At 38.7% G+C, this 20,571-nt stretch overlaps 1 protein-coding gene across 4 annotated transcripts in view; it reads left to right on the top strand.

Moving 5' to 3' along the window:
- Nucleotides 1-9,050: 9,050 nt before the first annotated feature.
- The window catches only part of YTHDF3 (YTH N6-methyladenosine RNA binding protein 3), a 38,962-nt gene continuing 27,441 nt past the window's right edge, over nucleotides 9,051-20,571 (top strand). Inside the window, exons 1-4 of one of the 4 annotated variants that reach the window (XM_023508537.1) lie at nucleotides 9,378-9,397; nucleotides 9,853-9,877; nucleotides 13,152-13,297; nucleotides 16,360-16,445. In XM_023508537.1, the coding sequence (XP_023364305.1) occupies nucleotides 13,240-13,297; nucleotides 16,360-16,445 (144 nt within the window). In that variant the 5' untranslated portion in view covers nucleotides 9,378-9,397; nucleotides 9,853-9,877; nucleotides 13,152-13,239. Of the gene's footprint in view, nucleotides 9,398-9,852; nucleotides 9,878-11,161; nucleotides 11,344-13,151; nucleotides 13,298-16,359; nucleotides 16,446-20,571 lie in introns of those variants that run through there. The other 3 variants (XM_023508539.1, XM_012813286.2, XM_023508538.1) reach the window with 3 other exon arrangements.

Here is a 20,571-nt window from a genome sequence, read left to right as displayed (position 1 = left end):
AAAATTAATATCCGTAAGTCCGTAGTGATATATATCAATGCAGAAGAAGGGAAAAATCTCCCTTACATGTGAATTCCAAATAATGCATGTAGGTATTCTCCCATCCAAGAGGTGGAGCTCTGATTCCCTTTCCCTTGAGTATGGGCTGGATTGAATGACTTTCCTCCCAATATGAGGGAGTTTGGAAAGGGAAACATACCAACTTGGCATGGAGAAACCTGCTAGACACCAATTTAACCACATGGACCAAGAAGAACATGGATATGTCTTATTGATGGCATGTATGACACGTGATATAATGAGAAAGGCACCTTGCCTTGTGGCATTGAAGGAAATTAAAAATATATTACCCCCAATATATATTTCTATGACATATTTTGAGATGGTTTCCATGAGTCTCATACATGGAAATAACATTGCAAGGCTGTCTTTTTGGGGGGAGGGAGCATAGATTTGTATCTGTCGAGAATGCAGCCAGGGCTATCCTTTCCTGGTCTAGAAAAGATTGGCTGAGAGTCTGACACCTGTAAAGGTCTGAAAAAAGAAAAGAGCATTTGTCATCTTCTCTCTGTGAGGGCTGCTTCCTGTCAGGTTTCATTTATAGAACACAGCTACCTTTGTTAGCTGGTCTGGCCTCTTCCTCTCTCTCTTCCAAAACCTGTTTTTTCTGTTTTCAAGCCTCCATTCTTCAAAAAAAGTCTGTACTCATTGAAGAGTAGAGTCTTGATTCTGAGGGTTGACATGTATACATAGTCAATGAAAAAGAACCCAAACTCTGTAAAATAACTTAAAGAGGCTTATTCTGAGCCAAGTAAATACAATCGTGGTTTGGAGAACCACACCCATGAAGCCTTGAGCTAGTGCTCTTACTGGGGTTGGGTTACAGTTTGGTTTTATATATTTCAGTGAAACAGGAATTGGGTATAAATTCATAAGTCAATACATGTGTTATAGCCCAGCCAGGTTCATTGCCAGCTGCTCAAGAAGAAGGCAACAGACTGAGACAGCAGGTGCTACAGCAAAGGGTTTACTGTCACAGGTGCTGTGCAAGGAGATGGGAGAAATTTCTCAAATCCATCTTCCTGAAAATTTGGGAGAAAGGGTTTTTAAAGACAGTTTGGTGGGCAAAAGCCTAGCAAATGGGTCTGCTAATTGGCTAGGCTTGGGGTGGAACCACATGGGTGTAGAAATTGTCTTCCTGGGTGAGTCAGTTCTTGGGTGGGGGGATTCACAGGACCAGTTGAATCAGTTCCTGGTAATGGGCTGCTGGTCTGGGTGGGTCAGCTGTTCCAGTGGAATGTGGAACCTGGAAGATATTGCAGAAACTATCAGGTTGGTGTAAAAGTAATTGCAGTTTTTGCATTGTTGAAATTTGCCATTTGATACTGGAACACATTCTTAAATAAATGTGGTTATGTTACACATCATTTTAATGTGCATCTTTCACTTTATGTGTCTGCTAATAACATATTACTTGCTATTTATTTTATATTTATTTTGGCCTATGGAAATGATGTCAGATAAAAGGGGAAATTGAGTGATTTTCTTATTCAAGTTCTAAAAGGGTGGTAAAGCAGTGCAATATCATGTTTGGCCCGAGGACTGCTAACAAACACGCAGTGCAGTGGCAGTTCAAGAAGTTTTGCAAAGGAGATGAGATCCTTGAAGAAGCGGAGTGCAGTGGCAGACACTGAAAGTTGACAATGACCAATGGAGAGCATTCATCAAGGCTGATCCTCGGACAACCACGTGAGAAGTTGCTGAAGAACTCCACATCTACCATTCTATGGTCAATTGGCATTTGGAGCAAATTGGAAAGGTGAAAAAGCTTGATACATGGGTGCCCCATCAGCCAAGCAAAAATCAGAGCAATTGTTGTTTTCAAGTGCCATCTTCTCATTTTATGTAACATGAAAGCTTTTCTTTATTGAATTGTGATGTGGTGAAAAGTGGATTCTATACGACAACTGGTGATGGCAAATTCGGTGGTAGGACTAACAGGAACCTCCAACACAGTTACCAAAGCCAAACTTGCACCAAAAAAAGGTCACGGTCACTGATGGTCTGCTGCTGCTCTGATCCACTACAGTGAAAGCATTACATCCGAGAAGTCTGCTTAGCAAATCCATGAGATGCGCTGAAAACTGCAAGGCCTCCAGTCAGCGTCATCAACAGAAAGGGCCTCATTCTTCTCCCCGAGATTGCCTGGCCACAGGTTGCACAAGCAACATTTCAAAAGTTGAACAAATTAGGCTGTGAAGTTTTACCTCATTCACCATATTCACCTGACCTCTCGCCAACCAATTACTACTTCTTCAGGCATCTCAACAATTTTTGGAGGGAAAACACTTCCACAACCAGCAGGATGCAGAAAATATTCTCCAAGAGTTTGTCAAATGCCAAAGCATGGATTTTCACACTACAGGAAGAAACAAACTTATTTCTCGTTGGCAACAATGTGTTGATTGTAATGGGTCTTATTTTGATTAATAAAGATGTATTTAAGCCTACTTATGATGGTTTAAATTTCATGGTCCCAAACTGTGCTTACGTTTGCACCATCCTAACATGTTTAGGTTTTAAAAAGGTGATGTCATCTAAGGAGAAACTTAAGAACCTTTATGACAGCCGCTAGAGTAGCAGTTGGAGAGGTGCAAACAGTGTGGCGGCCGCTGATTATTATTAAGCAAACAAAGGGACATTGGCTGATTACTGTTGTTATTTTTAGCTGGTCCTGTGCTTTGCAGAGTTTTGAGCCTTGTACCCCTTTATTGATTTGTAAAGGGCAGTTTTAAATGGAACGTGTATATCGATTTGGTCTAAAAAGTCTGGACATCGGAAAGCAGGGCATTACAAGTTATAGGTGGGTTTAAAGATTCTTTGGTTTGTAACAGGTTAAAGAAATGAAGCTTTGTCTAAAGCTCTGAAATGTGTTAAGATAAAGAAATCTATTAATCAAAGAGATGCCATGTACCTGTAGGTGTGATTTAAGCTTTGTCTTGTACCACCTATAGACTTAGGCCTGTAAATGAGCTACAAAGGACAGCTCCAAGCAAGGAGACCGGCAGGTGGAGGCACGTCTCACCTCCCTTCCATGGCCAGCAACTCAGCTTTAGAGTATCGCTTGGATCCCCTTGGCCAAGAGGGAGTCCATTCGCTTAGATTTTATTTTCCTTCACAACATTAAATAAATCTGTGCCTTCTTTCTCCTATTAATCAATGTGCCTCTGCCTCATGACATTGATTTTTCAGTGAACCTTGGCAGCGCAAGAGCCTTTACTCCCTACAGTTATGGCGTTTGCTCACCAAAACCCATAACACCAGTCTAGTTGTGAGAAAACATCCAACAAACTCACAATGAGAGACACTTCGCCAAATATCTGTCCACTATTCTTCACAAGCATAAAGGTCACGCAAGACAAGACCAAGAAACCTTCATAAACTGGAGGGTAGGTAACATGACACTGAAATGTAATATGATATTCTAGAACAGAAAAAAATGTTAGTGAGGAAACTGAGGAAATCTTCATAGTCTATAGCTAATAGTACTGTATTGTTGCCAAAAACATTGCACGTGTACCAATGTCAATGACAGTGTAAGACTGAACTTTAGGGTAAGCTGAGCATAGGCAATATAGAACCTCTCTGAAATATCTTTGCAACATTTCTGCAAACATAAAACTATTTCAAATAAAATAGCTTTAAAAAAATAACATGAACTTTAACCCTAGAGTTTCTGATTCAGTGAATATGAGCTGGGTCCTGAGCATCTTCCCTTGTGGTAAGTTCCTAGTTGCTGCTATTGGTCTCAGGGAAACACTTTGAGAAACATTGTTTTAGGGAAACCTTAAGGTTACTTGATGTTTTCTGCTGCCTTTTTCTTGTCACTATAAATTTCCCTGTAGCAAATATAAGAATGAATGAAAAAGTTCTTGGCTTTTCTGTCTCAAGGAAGGTTTATTTATTTATGAGCTTTTCTTTAGTGTCCTTTTCAGTTATTAGTAGTTTTGCTTTAAGGCAGCGGTTCTCAACCTGTGGATCTTAACCCCTTTGGGGGTCGAATGACCCTTTCACAGGGGTCACCTAAGACCATCCTGCATATCAGATATTTACATTATGATTCATAACAGTAGCAAAATTAGAGTTATGAAGTAACAATGAAAATAATTTTATGGCTGGGGGTCACCACAACACCAGGGACTGTATTAAAGAGTCGTGGCATTAGGAAGGTTGAGAACCGCTGCTCTAAGGATTATCAAATCCAGCCTCTTGGCGGCCTATTGTCCTGATTCTTTGGCTCCTTGCTTGGAAGAATCACAAGCAGAGCCAGGGCAACAGAGTGATTACAGACAGAAAGCAATTCCACACAAACAGCAGAAAAGAAGGAAGCTATATAAAGTAGAAAATACATTCCAGAGAGAGGAACAGGTCAATCCTCAAGTGTGGAGAAAGATGTTCAAACTTTCCTTTTATTGGCCTGGTTCAAGGGAGGGATTATGGGAGGTGTGGGATGTTACTGGATGATTGATATGTATGATTGACAGGTATTCTGTGTTTTTGCTGCATTTCCTTTCCTGGATTGGTCCCTGGCCTCTTCCCCCCCATGAATAGCCCTTCTGGACTTTATCTGTCACCTGCAGATTTGGTTCCTGCCTAACAGCATGATGTTTAAAGATATACCATTTAAAAAATACATTACTCAAGTTGAATTTTTCACATTTGATTCACATACTATGTTATTTATTTCTTTTTTTGAGACTGTGTCTGTTGCCCTGGGAAGAGTGTGGCATCATCATAGCTCACAGCAACCTCAAACTCCTGGGGTCAAGCCATCCTCTTGCCTCAGTCTCCTAAGTAGCTGGGACTACAGGTGCCCACCACAATGCTCAGCTAGAGTTTTTTTTTTCCCCCTACTTTTTAGTAGAGATGAGGTCTCGCTCTTCCTTAAGCTGGTCTTGAACTCCTGAGCCCAAGCAATCTACCTGGTGTGGCCTCCCAGAGTGCTAGGATTATAGGCATGAGCCACCATGGCTGGCCATATAGTATGTTATCTGAAGTTTTGGTTTAAATATTGACAAAACTGAAAGATACTTTTTGTTTGTTTGGTTTTCTTTTTCTTTTCTTTCTTTTTTCTTTTTTTTTTTTGACTCAGGGTCTTTCTCTGTCTTATGGGGTAGTATGCGTCATCATAATTCACTGCAACCTCCAACTCTTGGGCTTAAGTGACCCTCCCACCTCAGCCTGCTGACAAGCTGGGACTACAGGCATGTGCCACTAGGCCCAGTTAATCTGTCTTTTTTTTTTTTGTAGGGACGAAGTCTCCCTGTTACTGTCTCCCTGTCGCTCAGGCTGATCTTGAACTCCTGGCCTCAAATGATCCTCTTGCCTCAGCTTCTCAAAGGGCTAGGATTCTAGGTCTGAGCTACTGTGCCTGGCAGAAAAGATAAGATGTTGCTAGTTAAGAAAGCAAATCCAGGAAATTACTATGTACACACTTTATTACTAAATAGCCACAGCTAATTATCGATTCTTCTCTTCTTCTTTAGCGGTAAACTCCCTGAATTTTTAGCTGAGCATATTGTTAACCTAAAAGGAAGATGCTGAGGTAAATTATTTGAGGACTGAATTCTAACTTTTTTTTTTTTTTTTGCCTACATTCATTAGAGGCCTGGTGAGTCACATCTACAAAGGATAAACTTTCACTAAATAGGTTTTATTTACCGAATATAATGTGGTTAATTACCAATCTGAGTTTGGTATAGCCTCCTATGACGAACAGAAGACCCCCCCTTGTCTTAACTCAAGTATCATAGCAGACCCCGTCTTAGCGAAAGCATTCCTTTCCACTCACTGCAAGTCTTTAGACAAAGCTTAACTCTTAGAGCCCATTGTCAACTAAAGAATCTCTAAAACTCACCTATGATTTGTAAGTCCCCTGCTCCACTTTCCAGCCAAAACAAGTACGCCTTCCATGCATTGGTTTATGACTTTACATGCAATTTCTGTCACCCTAAAGTGAATAAAATCAAACTGCAACCGAACCATGGCACAATTACTTGCTCAAGGCTTTCTGGGTGTGGCTCTGAACCAAGATTGCACATACGCAGCTCAGAATAATATTTTACAGTGTAAATTTTTCTGTCCACCTAAGTAGAAAGTTTATTTGGGCTAATCTGGAGTACTACAACCCAGAAGCATAGATTCTAGTTGCCTTGAATATACACTTGGATTAGCAGCAGTTACAAGTAGATTTTTTTAAAGAACAAAAGAGGCAGTTCTTGAGTTATTTACCAAGAATTTACATTAAAATAACATAAGCTATTGATTGGCTATAAGTATTATTATTTTTCTTTTAGGCAAGCATAAAACAATTGTTTACAAGCAGTATACATTTGCCATAGACAGTGAGTGGGCCTCCACTGCAGGGAAAAGAGGCAAACAGGTCAGTATTATTCTTTGTATCATAAATTCTAGGAATGTGAAAATAATGGGTGAGGCAGCTAAACAGAACAAAATGACTTTAAGCAACTGGTCCAGGCATGGGTGCAGGGGTGGCGCTGTCCCATACTCATTTCTCTGGACCTGCATACCTTGCTTAGCTCAGCCTTCTCTGATTATTTTTCTTTTCTCACCATGACCACCCAGAGTATGTTTTCCAGCTTTTGTTCAACTAAGTATTTTTAAGAAACTACGTTTTTGTTCATAGGTTGGAGGCAGAAGTAGGAAATGCCATTTCTATAAAATGTCCTTAAAAGTCAGAGATGTGCTTTCTTCACCTTGTTTTCTGCTAGTGGAAATGTGATTATGGTGGCTGGAAGCTGAGCAACCATCCTGCACAACTAGAGGTGCCATACCAACCATGGTGGAGCAATAGAACAGAAGCCAGAAGCTTGGATATCTGACAGTAGGGCAGCCCAACCCTGAGACTGGCTACCTACAGACTGCTTTTGTGAAAGAGAAAAACAGACTTCTATTTTCAGCTCCTTTATTGTGAACTTGATGCCCTTTGTAGCTGAATCTAATTTGAACTGTTACAAGTAGTCATACAGAAGTTACAGTTGTGCAGCATGTAAGCACTAAGGTTGGCTGAAGGGCAAATGGAGGTTTAAATCCAGTCTGCCCTCCCCTTTCCAACCTTAGCATTGAACTGTGTTCACCCGGAGGCTGTGACGTACCAGTGTCTCTGAAAAGGATTGCTGTTTTGTCTAGAGTAGAGATTCTAGAACAGTCTCCCAAAATATCCTCTGCATACTTTCTGGAGGTATTGGGAATGTTTTTAGGCAGTTCTCAGATATGCTTTAAAAATCTATTAATATTAAATTGGTTTGTATCTGAGGGTAGCTTATACTCTATTCAACAACTTTAGACCTCATTGCCAGGAAGCAAGGCCCTAGGGAAACAAGGAGTTTGTTGAGAAGCAATGAAAGAGAACAGAAACTCATTAGCACATTATGTCAGTAGACAGTATTATAGGGTGGCTACAGTACAAGCTCTGGAGACAAAACTACCTGTATTCATAGTGGCTGTGTTATTTTCAGCATGTTTCTCAACCTAGTATGTGTTGATTTCTACAGTAACACTTGATGCTTAAGCCTATGGAGGACTGCCTTCCTGCACTGCCCAGAAGTTCCCGTGGGGCCTGGCCATACTAGACGACTCAGCCTCTTCCCCATCTCTCTAATATATAACGTGTACTCAGTAAGTGTAAGTTATTACTATCCAGAAATCATTTAGCAAAGGAATTAGAACAGTCACAATTTGTTGAAAGCTTATTCTGTGCGAAGAATTGTACAAAGAGACCAAATTTTATTCATGAGGAAGACTTAGAAAGTTTATTTGGGCCAAACTTGTGGACTACAACCCAGGTGCATAGATTCAAGTTGCCTTGGTATTCACTTGGATCAGCAGCAGTTAGAAGTATACTTCTTAAAGGAAAAAATCTTGGGACGTTTGGAGGGGGTAAGGGTTAGCCTGTTGTAACGAATGAATGGGAGAGCAGGGGAAGCAGGCTGATCAGATCTTAAAAATGCCTTTTGGTGATTTATATGTGAAGTAGCCTTTCAAGTTAAGATCTAGTTCTTTTATTCAGTGCTTCTAAGATATTGTTGAATTATAAACCACAAAATTAATCCTGTGATTTGGAAATTTATACTTTATGTCCTTACATGAAGTCCATTATCACCATAAGGCAAGGAAACGTTGCTTTTATTGCAAAGACATTTCAACACAAGTTTCAAAATGTTGCAAATTGGGTGCTTTTGGTTTTGCCAGTATGTAGAAAGACAACCTTAAGGGTTTCTACTGAAACCAACGTTCCCTCTCTGTAGGACCGGAAAACTCTGTCAACTATTATGTTTATCTCTCCCAAGCAATTTTATTCATTCATAAAAATTAACTGGCAAAGGGTAACAAAATCAAAACAGAAGTCCACCAATTAGATGGCAAAGTCTGACTCCGGAGATTACCGTTGCATTGAGCTATTCCTATATAAGGTTCCACTTTTTTCAGTGCCAGAGTTCTAACCCAGTCACTTTCCCGGCTTGCGCTGACTTGCTGGGACTACGCAGTAACTCCGACTCCAGGACGGCTGAGTCCGTCAGCCGCCCACGCAGCCTTGGACGGTCTCCGTAGGCTCCAGCGGAGGCCTAGCCACTGCATCCCGCTCTCCTGGGGCCAGCACGGTGGCGGTGCTTCTCCCGGCCTCCGTCCAATCCGCCTCCAAGAGGGCACGCCTTTGGCCAGGCCCTGCGATCCCGGAGAGCCACCGCGTCCCGCTCGGCCCTTCTTCCTGCTCCAAATGCGACGGAATCCAGCCTTTGGCTAGCCTTCCAGCTGCCGCCACTCTCGCGCGTCCCGCCACCTGCCAGCAGGACCCACTGCAGGAGCCCTGGAAGTTGCGGCTTGCAGTAGAGGCTCCCTGCGCGACGCATGCGCCCAGGAGCTGGCCGCGCAGGGCCTGTCTCCGGTGACGTGGCAATGCGGAGGCGGAGCCAAGCTGGTGGCGGGAGGGTGGGAGAGGAAGAGCGAGGTGAGTGCGGACGTCAGAGTGGAGAGCGGAAGGTCAGGGAGGCTCGGAGCGGAAGTGAGACTAGGGAGCCTGTCCGCCATTGTGGACCCGAGAAGCGGAGAGCGAGAGGGGAAGAGGAGCGTGCAAGCGGAAAAGACGGGCCCCTTTCGCCGACTCCGGAGCGCGAGGCCCTCATTTTGGCTTCTTAACGAGCGGCAGCAGCGCCGGTGGCTGGAACAATCACTCGGCCGAGGGCGGCAGCCAACAGCTGTGAGTGCACGGGGAGAGGCCCAGGCGGCAGCGGCGGCGGCGGCGGCGGCGGCGGCGGCAGCGGCAGCGGCGGCTCCTCTCGGGTTGCGGTGAAGAATGTCAGCCACTAGCGTGGATCAGGTGAGGGAGCAGAGGCCCCAGGCTCGGCGAAGGCCGGAGCCCCGGAGCTCCACCCTCGCGTGGGGCTCGGCTCCTCCCCGTCGCCGCCGCTGCTGGCCCCAAAAACGGTGCCCCGGGCGCAAGTTGCTGCGGTCTTGCGGCCGCGGAGCCTGCGGGCGGGCGGGCGCCGCGCCGCGCCGGGTGGGGGGAAGGACCGCTCTCGGGGGCCTTAGGACACCTCTCGAGGGCGGCAGACGAGGGGCTGAGACCTGGGAGACGGATTTCGAGTGGCGGGTGGGAGGTCTAAAGGCTGGGGGTGGTGGGGAAATGGGTGGCAGTGGAGGATACGATCCGTGTGTGGTGGGTTTTACTCCTACGCGGATTGTTTAAAATAACTTATGTTTGGTAATGTCTTTAACACACCCTTTCTCTCTCTTTTTTTCCCTTTTTACCACACCTTTCGTCTTGGTACACAGAGACCTAAAGGGCAAGGAAATAAAGGTGAGTTTTGATATTTTTTCTTTTTTCTGAGTGTCGCCTTGATGTTAACCTTTAAACTGCGTGATGGGTTTTTGTTGTTGTTGTTTTTGCTCCTTTTTTTTTTTTTTTTTGAAATGTAGACTTAGAAGAATGTTCGTTATGGCTAAGGCAGCCAATGCTATCCAAAAGTTAGGTAGTTGCTTACTTTGAAGCCGGTTTTATAGAAACCAGAGTAATATAAGGAACAGTTTTCTTAGTTTTTTTTATCATTTACGTAGATAATACCGTGAATATAGTGTTATTTCTTTAGTTTTCCAGTTTATCTGTGTTATGTAATTCTGCCACAAACACTTTTACATATGTATACAGAAAAGTATGTTCTTAAAAGTGTACTTTTTGTTTGATAGGTCTGAATTGCGTTGGAACTGTAACTCACATTGTATTCCAAGTCACGTTAGTTAAAACTGTACTATTTACCACTGGTTCTATTGAAGTCAGTTGCAATGAGGCAACAACATGAGAAAAAACTGAATAGGCAGGTCATGGTGCTGTGTAGTACTGATTGCAAGATGTAACACCCATCTCCTATTTTATAAAGGGTTGAAGAGGAAATAATTTGTGAGGTTTCTGCCAGGATTATTTGATTTACTCCTCAGAAAAGTACCTTTGAAAATAAAGCTTTTAAAAAATGAGTGTGTTTTGTGTTAATATAAAACAATGCAGTCAGCTGACTGAAATATTATGACATTAGTCATGTGACATTTGTAAGATAGAACAATAACTGCTTTCTTGGGATAGTGCCAATTAAATAACATTATTGTGGATTACATATTTGTAACATTGGTAGTGGTGCTTGAAATACTAAATAGAATTGTGCTTCCTGTTTTTGTTTTTTCAGTAACAGTATTGCTTAGAAAATAAGATCTGTAATTGCCTTATATGTAAGTTCAGTGTCTTCATTGGAACTCTTTAAATTCTTGCTACAGTTTTTATTTGCTATTGCAAATTTGGTTAATGTGAAGACAAGCAGGTTTCCTATACATAGGTTAGTTCCTTTATTTTGCATTGTACTGTTTATATAAGAATTTGTACATATTGAATGTATGCCACTGTATTAGGTAGAAAATGTATTGCTTTGTTTTGATTAAGATTTGTTTTCTTGAAGTATATAAATATTTGGAAATTGTAAGTTTTAGAATTTTATTTTTGTTCGGAATTATTTTCTGTGTTGTAAGCATAAACCTTATGGATTTGAAATTGGATTATTGATTTATTTTAAATGAATTTTAAATTTGTAAATTTAAAGAGAATGATCCATTAATTTCTTTTTTTTGCTAGTCTGCCCATTAGGAAATACGTAGACTTGGTGATTGTGAAATCTGTGGTTATTATTGCCTAGCATAAATTATTTTATCCTAGATCTGTGGGGAGGTGGCACTTTGCAAGGCTATTTGAAATGCTAAGTGTTTTGTGTTACCTGCTTTAAGGTAAGTACACAAGTTCTATAAAGTACTTGCTTGATAAAATAGAACAGCACTGCTACAAGTTTGATTTATAATGGTCATTTCCCTTAGGTGAAACAATTATCCCAGTGTTATCTTTGATATTATGGATATAAATTACCTGTAAACTATGTTATGTATCCACTCTTTTTTAATATTTTTGGCTATTTAAACATTTTAATCCATCAGTATCACTTCTGTTAGATATATTTAGACACGTGCCCTGTGTGTTACTTGGATAGTTACTTATTCCCAAGAACTCTCCCTCCCCTTATGTTCAATAACAATAATTTCATCCAAGGATAGACCCATCAGGACTGGGATTCCTAGGAGTCCTGAGTTCCAGTACTGTTTTTGTCTACTGACTTGCCAAGTGAGCTTGCACACAAACCTTTTCTTCCCCTACATTAGAAGTTCCCCTCCATAAAATAAGAGCAATAAAAACTCTAGCCATAATTCTATTGTAAAAGGATTGTAATTAGAAAATTTGTTGTTTATTATATTTGCCAGATTTCTTTTCATCTCCCTCACTTCATCTGTTTTTAAGGTGCAGACAGACTCTATTGCATGGAGTCATGGCAGGAGGGGAAAAGTGCTACTGGCCTAAAAATATTGGTAATCATTTGTGTTGCTTTAAAATGGCAGATGGTACAAAGTGTACAAGAGAATTATAAGGCAAAGGTAGCACCACCAGTTAAACGGATAACAATAGCTGTGCATGTATTTGAGCAAACTATTCTGCTTAGATGACCTGGTTTTCAAACTAGTAAAATAGTTTTACAGTTGATTAACTTTATGAAGCAGAAAGCAAAGTTATTTTTCTTAAACTGCAGCCTAAATAGTCTTAAGAATATGAATAGTAATTTTGAGATCAGAACTTAGCAAGCTGATGAAAAGTATGTTCTTGAGAAGTTGGTGTGAGTTAAAATTTTGAACGCATAATCCTTTTCAGTTGAGTTGATAGAATTTCAGAGATGCTGAATTTCTTTTCTAAATTATCTTCAGTTGATAGCATTAGCCTATCACTTGGTTTCAGTGTCTTTGATTTTCTGCTAAGTGTTTTTCTGTATGTTCTTAATGACTTAATGCACCAAAGGCACTAAAAGGAATTATACATAAGTCTCTTTGATAAGGGGGAAATGTTTTTGTAGTATAAGTAATCTAGTTTTATATGTTTATAAATTTGAATTATTTTATAATTAATAGATTGTCCCTATATTAAATATAAACTTCACTATTCTTGGCAAGGGTAGTACCAAAGGATAGTAAATTTAACGGTAATTATTGACCATTGGTCCATAGTTTAATACTGATTTCATATTTAAATTATTAACAAGTAGATTTTTTTCTTATTGGAATAAAGGTAGGCTGTGCCTTTACTTGGAAAGCACTACAGACGGAAGTATCAGATGCTGTAGTTGTAATCTTAGGCTTTGCTGCCTGTGCCTCCTGTCCCTAAGTTTACAAATAGGCAAATTTATGGAAAATAATTTGTCATTTTCTTCCTCTCTTCCCCTTTCCCCTTTCCCCTATGCCATAGAGAAATGTGCATCGTTTTATACAATTGCAATTTAAAAGAATTAGGTTGAATTTGGCTAAGTTTTAATGTTTCAGAAAGGTAGCGGAATATGCCTTTTATTTTGGCAATATTTTGTTGTATCTTTTCTCCATACTGCCCAGAAATGATTTCAGAGCACTTTACTGTTGTTATTTTAGGTTTCATTTTGTTACTAATCCTTACAACATTCCTATAAGGAGATAGAGGGTATATGGTATTGTCGCTGTTTTTGTAGGTGGGGAAACATGATGCACAGATCTGTTGACTTTCCTAACTTGATGTAGTCAGGACCAGAGCAAAGAATCACCTGGCTCCTAAGGCCCATGTTCTATCTTGATTTGACTCTGCTTCATAGAGCAGAGGAAACAGGCGAAGAATCATGTAAGTCGTTGTTTTTTTTTCCCCCTGCAGAACTTTACAGACTATGGAATTAGCTTGGATTTCTTTACTATTTAATGACTTTCAGACTCCAAGACATTAGGTGGTCATTAAATAATGTTCAAAAACTAAAGTCTGTAAGACGGTTGAGTGTTTTGAAAAACTCAAGGGCTGGTTGTATGGAATTTAATTTAATGTAAATTGGTTATCACTATATGTGAATTTAAAGTATTTAAACATCTTTTCTGGGGCAGCGCCTATAAGCTCAGTGAGTAGGGTGCCAGCCAGATATACTGAGGGTGTCGGGTTCGAACCCAGCCCCAGCCAAACTGCAATAAAATATAGCTGGGCGTTGTGGTGGGCGCCTGTAGTCCTAGCTACTCAGGAGGCTAAGGCAAGAGAACAGCCTAAGACCAGGGGTTGGAGGTTGCTGTGAGCTGTGATGTTATGGCACTGTACCAAGGGTGCCAAAGTGAGACTCTGTCTCTTAAAAAAAAAAAAAAAAGTTTTCCTTTGGCTGGCCTTGTGGCTCACACCTGTAATCCTATCACTCTGGGAGGGTGAGGTGGAAGGATCCCTTGAGCTTAGGCATCTGACCAGCCTGAATAAGAGTGAGACCCTGTCTCTACTAAAAATAGAAAAATTAGCTGGGCGTTGTGGTAGATGCCTGTGGTCCAGCTACTTTGGAGGCTGAAGCAGGAGGATTGCTTGAGTCCAACTTGAGGTTGCTGTGAGCTAGGTAGATGCCACAGCACCCTAGCCTGGGCAACAAAGTGAGACTCTGTCTCAAGAAAAAAGAAAAACCAAAACCAAAAAGAAAACCCATCTTTTCCTTAGATTACCTTACTGTTTGTATAATATTTTAGGACTTTATAGACATTTATGCATCATTTAAAATTGTAGACTTTACGTAGAATATAAGAATATTGAGTTGTTCTCAGGCTCTGCCTCTTAAAAGAGAAAGTGTATTACAAAAGAAATAAGAAAAGAGTACACAGTAGAACCTCTGTAAGTTGACTTCCCAAGGGCCTATAACTGATCAGATGGAAATGGTCAACATAAGGAACCGGGCCTGCTGTACTGATAGTACATGTGGTCCATGTCTGGTCTATGAAAATTAGGTCAACTGTAGAAGGTAGTCAGTATAGGTGGTCAGCTTTGGAGGTTCTACTGTAATAAATGTTCACATAAATTTTAAGTAGGCATTTTGTGACTGTTAATGTCGACTGGATTCTGAGAACTTGATACAGGAGATAATTGCAATTTTGAAATGGCTCGCTGTTTCAAATATTGTGTAATAATCTAATAGTGAAGAATTTTTTTTTTTCCAAGAAGCAGTAGATCATGCAGTACATCTTTGATAAATGAACAGTGAAGCCAGTAGTAAAGGAGAACAGGTATGTCAGAATCTGAAATAATTAGCCTCGCCTTCTAAGTAACCTAAGGCACCCTTCTCTTTACTTTGGTTCTGGTGGCCATTATGTATTTAAATTCTGTGGAGCACATTTGACTTAACCCTAGTTCTGATGGAGTCCTTATTAGAAACAGTTAAATCACTTCAGTTCTGCCTAGGTTCAAGTTGATCTCCTGGTTACTCTTGTGGCCTCTAAGGGCAGTGGAGTATAAGAGGTCTACTTTGAAGGCTTCACGTAGTAGCATTGTATCTTTGAGTCATTTTTGCTGCTCAGTACATGGCAAGGAACTAAGGAATTTCACATATATCTTTGCTCCCATGCCACTGTTAACCTATAATATTACTTTTTAGGTGATCTAAACTCATGAGAACATGAAGAACAGTAAAAATGTATAGAGAAACACACAACTTAAATCCGTCACTCCAGCCTTAATTTATAGTACTCTGTGATTTATAATACAATGTAGTTTTGAGCATTAAAAGTGCGGCTACTAAGTTCTTTTTGTTCCTTAGTTGACATCTGTCAGAAATTGCCATTTTCTTTGTCTTACACGTTTCAGTAGTATAGGACAGTGTATTTACATGGTGCCAACATATCAATTTTTAGCGTAGGAATGCTTTGCTGTTTAAATGGTTCTAAAGGCATATTTAGTCCTATTTGGATCTTTTAATACCTAATATAATTTCCAAGATGATTGAACATTGTCATTTAATCGTCCGATGAGGTATATACTATTAATAATCTCAAACAGAGCAGTACTTAAAGTCATTAATAAACAATCGCCATGTCAGTGGTGGACTTGAGATTCAAATCTGGGACCTTTTTACTTATAGAGACTGTGCTGGAGAGACAGCATCCAAACAATAAGAACTTTATAGACTGTTTGTGGAAATGACTGCTGAAATGTAACATTCTGAATTACTTCCTGACTCATTTTCTTATGTGTTGCAGGAATAATCATGGTTATCTCCAGTGTTTTTATTTGTACTTTCTTGTTTTCATTGGGGGGGTGGGGTTTAAATTAAGGCCTTATTAGGTTTTTAAGTATATTTATTGTGATACTGTATTAAGTGAATTTTAGTCACTTTATTTGAGACATGTAAGACATTTACTATAACCTCATATCAAAAATAGTTATTTCATCTTATCTTTATTATACCAAATTAATACAGAGATTTAAACAAAGAGAATGTTCAGAAATCTTTTTATTGTTAACATTATTTGAAATAGTTATTTTAGATTTAAATATAGTATTAGGGAACTTTTTCCAGGATTTTTGTGTAATATTTACTCAGTACATTATTGAAATTTGGATATTTACTAAAAGGTTCTGATAAAGGGCAGTATACATATGATGTGTTTATGTAATCTTGGGCTTACACGGTATATCATAGTTAAGTTCTTTGTGGAAAGTAAGATATTTGTATTCAAAATAAAGTTTATTCTTAGAGGTTCCTAAGTGGAAAGAACAAAGAATTCAGGATTACTTTTTCTGAGTTGGCTTGAAAAATACTAAAAGTGTTACTTTGTGCTGTGAGTTGCCTAAAGATAATGACCACACTTCTAAAATATTAAAAACAGTAGTTTTTGTGCTGTGCTTTGTTATCATAAAGATAATTGTAACACTTCTAATACAAGTATATTTTTTAGTTTCAGTACAAAACGGTTCGATTCATCAGAAAGATGCTGTAAATGATGATGATTTTGAGCCATACTTAAGTAGCCAGACAAATCAGGTAAGTCTCCTGACAGTTTAAGATTTTAGAAAACAAAACTAGTCATTAGATATGTTAGTTGAATGAGACTAACCATAACATGAATTAATTTAGTAGGCCTACATAGTAGTGAATAGTAGTTACAGATTTATAGCCTAGAAGAGTTCTTTGAAGATTTGGAAGTAAACATTAATTGTATGTATCATGGTTAGATTTTTTTGAGTGTTGAAAGAATTTAATCTTTTAATGTCACTTCTGTATCTTCATACCCGTGTTTCCCCAAAAGTAAGACCTACCCCCAAAATAAGCCCTAGCAGAATTTCTATGCATTTGTTAAATATAAGCCCTACCCCCATAATGAGACCTAGTGATGGGAGTGGCTGTGCACGCCATGCTTTTTAGCATGGAGGGGTAAGGAAGGCTGGAATACCTTTTATCCAACCATACCTCCTTGCTCCGAGCCATTGGCACTTGTGCAGGTGTGTGTGTGTTAACCATGGTCGCAGGCATCCTATTGTGCACGTGGGAATGGCTAGGGGAAGGGAGTTCACGCATCATTAGTGCCAGCCCCACCGACAAGATTGACTCCCCCTGTTAGGTTCCAGAAGAAGATGACTTAACTATATTTGAATAAATGTAGATTGTGGTATTATACTTAATAAAAATAAGATATCCCCTGAAAATAAGCCCTAGTGTGTCTTCTTGAGAAAAAATAAATATAAGACAGTGTCTTATTTTCAGGGAAACACAGTAGCTTAAGACTATAAGAAGGTTTAGGTAGCTAGAAATTTGTGCTGTGTAGTAGGGGATTTGTTGTCTGAAATTGCCTGCCATTTTTGGTTAAATGTAGTATTTTTTCTTTTTGAATTTATTGATAATTATTGAATGTTTTAATAACTTGACAATGTTAGGGAATAGACCTCATAAAATACTTCTATATGGTGGACATGGAGAATTTCCTAGAATTAAGTAACTGGTAACTTGAGGATTTGTGTATGGGAATAATTCAGATTTAAACGTTGAAAAATGTTGGTATTTGATACTATATACTATTTTGTATCCATTTCTGTTATTAAAAATAGCTTTTCACTGCAAACAAGTTAAAATAAATTTCCCATGTTAACCAGTTTCTTTAGAGAGAACAACCTGAATGAAACGTCTTTTTTTGCTAAAAAAGCAAAAACCTTCAAGTCTTTTTCTTTATAGTTGTTCATAATAATCTGATGCTTAAGTTGATTCTGAATTATTAAAATTAAAAATTCAGGTTTTAATTGGCATTGTTAAAGACCCTCTGTAATTTGTGCATATTACTTTGAAGAATGAATTAGACAACTAAAGTTTGAGCTTGTCTGTTTATATGTATGGGGAAATATGAAAATGTACTCTGAAATTTTAACCTAGAGCTTTAAAATTATGAAAGAGTAAGGAACCAAGTATTACTACAGAACTTAACAGTAGAGGGTAGAGAAAATATGAACTAAATGGTTCCCTTATTGTGGAATGTAAGATTGTTCTCCAAACTGGAGAGTGGTGGTTTGTGTTCAGCCTGACCTACCTCTCGGTCATTTCTTCTTACCACCCCCATCTATCTGCTGTATTCCTAGCAGACATAAAGAGGAATAAATAAAAGAAGGAATAAAAACTGGTTATATAATCTGTGAAAGTTGACTGTTCTTAAAAGAATGAAAAGATTTATATTTATGTAGTTTAATTTTATGATCTCTACAAATTTACTCTTCTACCTAACGTTGTGAAAGTATAAGATCATTTGTTGTGAAATATAATATCAGTTTCATTTATTTATTTACTTATTTCTTTTAAGATAGAGTTTTAGTTTGTTGCCCTAAGTAGAGTGCTATAGCATCATTGCTCACAGCAACCTCAAACTCTTGGGTTCAAGCAATTCTCTTGCCTTAGCCTAAGTAGCTGGGACTACAGGCGCCTGCCACAATGCCCGGAACCTATGAGCTCAGGCAATCCACCTGCCTCGGCCTTCCAGAGTGCTAGGAACAGGCTGCTGTGAGCCACCGAGCCCGGCTGTCAGTTTTAAAAGACACACTCTTTTATTCTATTCTGGCCTGTATAGTAATCTCAGTTGACCCTTATGGCAGTATTCTCCAACTTTTTGTAGGAATTCTAATACTGTGAAGTATATAGCAATATGTTTCTCCATGAAGGTCGCTATGATGAAATAAGTTTGGAGTTTTTTTCTGCTTGATTTCATAGTTTATAAATTATAAACGAATTTTTTAAGATAAAGATATGTTAAGTAATTTTAGTGGACTGTAAAAGGCAGTTTCAAAATTGCTACCTGAAGGAATCGTCTTACTTAGTTTACTTGGTAACAGATACTTTGGAGTTCTTTAGTATTTGCCTGAAAGATGGAGAAGTGTTTCGTTGCAGAAGTTTTTGTCATAAGGGTTTTCGAGGTAGCACAGAGGCACTTGAGGGTCTCCCTAAGGGAGATGAGGGGATCCCATCAATATGGCAGCCAGAATTGTGCTGCTCTTCTTGTCTGTGTTATATATTCAAATTATGCATAAGATTTTACTTGTAAAAAAATTTCAGGAATTATTGGGAAGCCATTATGGTGAACACAAATGAGTTTCAGTTGGATTATTACTCCTTATGTTGGAGCAAAACCATTTATAAAAGGTTTGTTTTAATGTGATAGTAAAATGAAAAGCTTTTAAAATTTTGTATTAATTAGATTATTATGACTTTATAACATTTTAAACAACATACTCAAGTCCTTCTGAAGTTTTAGAGTTTATTTCATTATGGCCTAGTCTACCTCTCCTGGCCAGTACTGAACAGGTGTTTTCTGGTCATCTTTCCAAAGTATATTAATAATGATTATCTGTAGTGCACATATTTACATTTTAAACAGCACTAATGTTGTAGAATATTGAAAATTGGGTTTACTGTAGAGAAAAATTGAAAATTATCTGGAGTCTTAAAGGTAACTTATGAGAATTTAAATTACTTCTAATTAATGACAATATAAAATTTTAAGAAATTAATAAGATCTTTGTATGCTGACCTAAGTGAAGCAGTTGTTTAGTAAAAATAAATACACACTGTGTTTTCAAATTAAATTTTTTTATTTGATTTTAAAACTACAGATAACAAAACAATCTTGATGGGAAAGATGTTTAATATTTTGACTATGATTTAAATTGTTTTGTATTCTTAGATTTAATTCACATCAAATCCAGGGATAATTTAAAATAAGTCATTGACTTTTCTATTTTATAATATTCACCTTCTTAGGGGACAATTTATAGTAATTTTGAAAGCAAATGCCTTCCCTTCAGGTCTTAAAATTAATTCTCTATAGTTCTTAAGAATAATTTGGAAAATTCAGATTTTAGTAGGCATTGTTAAAGATACCATGTAATTGTGGCTATTAGTTTGAAAAGTAAATTGGAAAACTGAAGTTGAGGTTTACTTGCCATGTATGGGGAACTAAATTCCTAGCCATGTTTATCAGAGAAGTATAGAGAATTAAGAATAAAAAATATTTTGAATTTTATTTTCCTCTCCGTGCCTTCATTGCCTTAAGGTTTTCATTATCTCTGCCCATTGGAATGATTTTCTTTTTTTTCTTTTTAATGCAGGGGTTTTGGAATGATTTTCTAATTGGTAATTCTGCACTGCCATTCAGCAATCATCTTAAAATCTGAGTCCGATTGTGTCACTGTCATGTTAAAGAAGTACCACAGTTTCACAGAGTGTGTGTTTATTATATGAATGCTCTTAAAATGTCTCCAGGTCTCTCTCTACCCCATCTTTTGTTACTTTTCTCCTTCTGTTTACAGAAGTAGGACCTAACTATTATTACCTGAAAGTATAAATATTTTCTGACTCTTTCATGATCTCAATTTTTGTATTTATTTGTGTGGTTTATACGCAAACATGTACACACACAGTTTGTGTCGCTTTCTTCATTAAGTCTTTACTGATGTGCTGTTTACTTGCTCCCTTCTTTGAATTTAATTAGTGTTTGGTTTTACATACTTTTTACTTCATTTCTGGTACCTCTTATGCTGTAGGGCAGGCGTCCTCAAACTACGGCCTGCGGGCCGCATGCAGCCAGCCTAGGACATTTATCCGGCCCTCCAGGTGTTTTTGCCGCTGCCTGTCC

The sequence above is a fragment of the Otolemur garnettii genome, unplaced genomic scaffold (genome assembly GCF_000181295.1).
Source record: "Otolemur garnettii isolate 467f Iridium unplaced genomic scaffold, OtoGar3 scaffold00255, whole genome shotgun sequence".
NCBI classification, from domain to species: Eukaryota; Metazoa; Chordata; class Mammalia; order Primates; family Galagidae; genus Otolemur; species Otolemur garnettii.
Note: the sequence above shows the minus strand (reverse complement) of the source record. Positions and strands in the feature narration are given on the sequence as shown.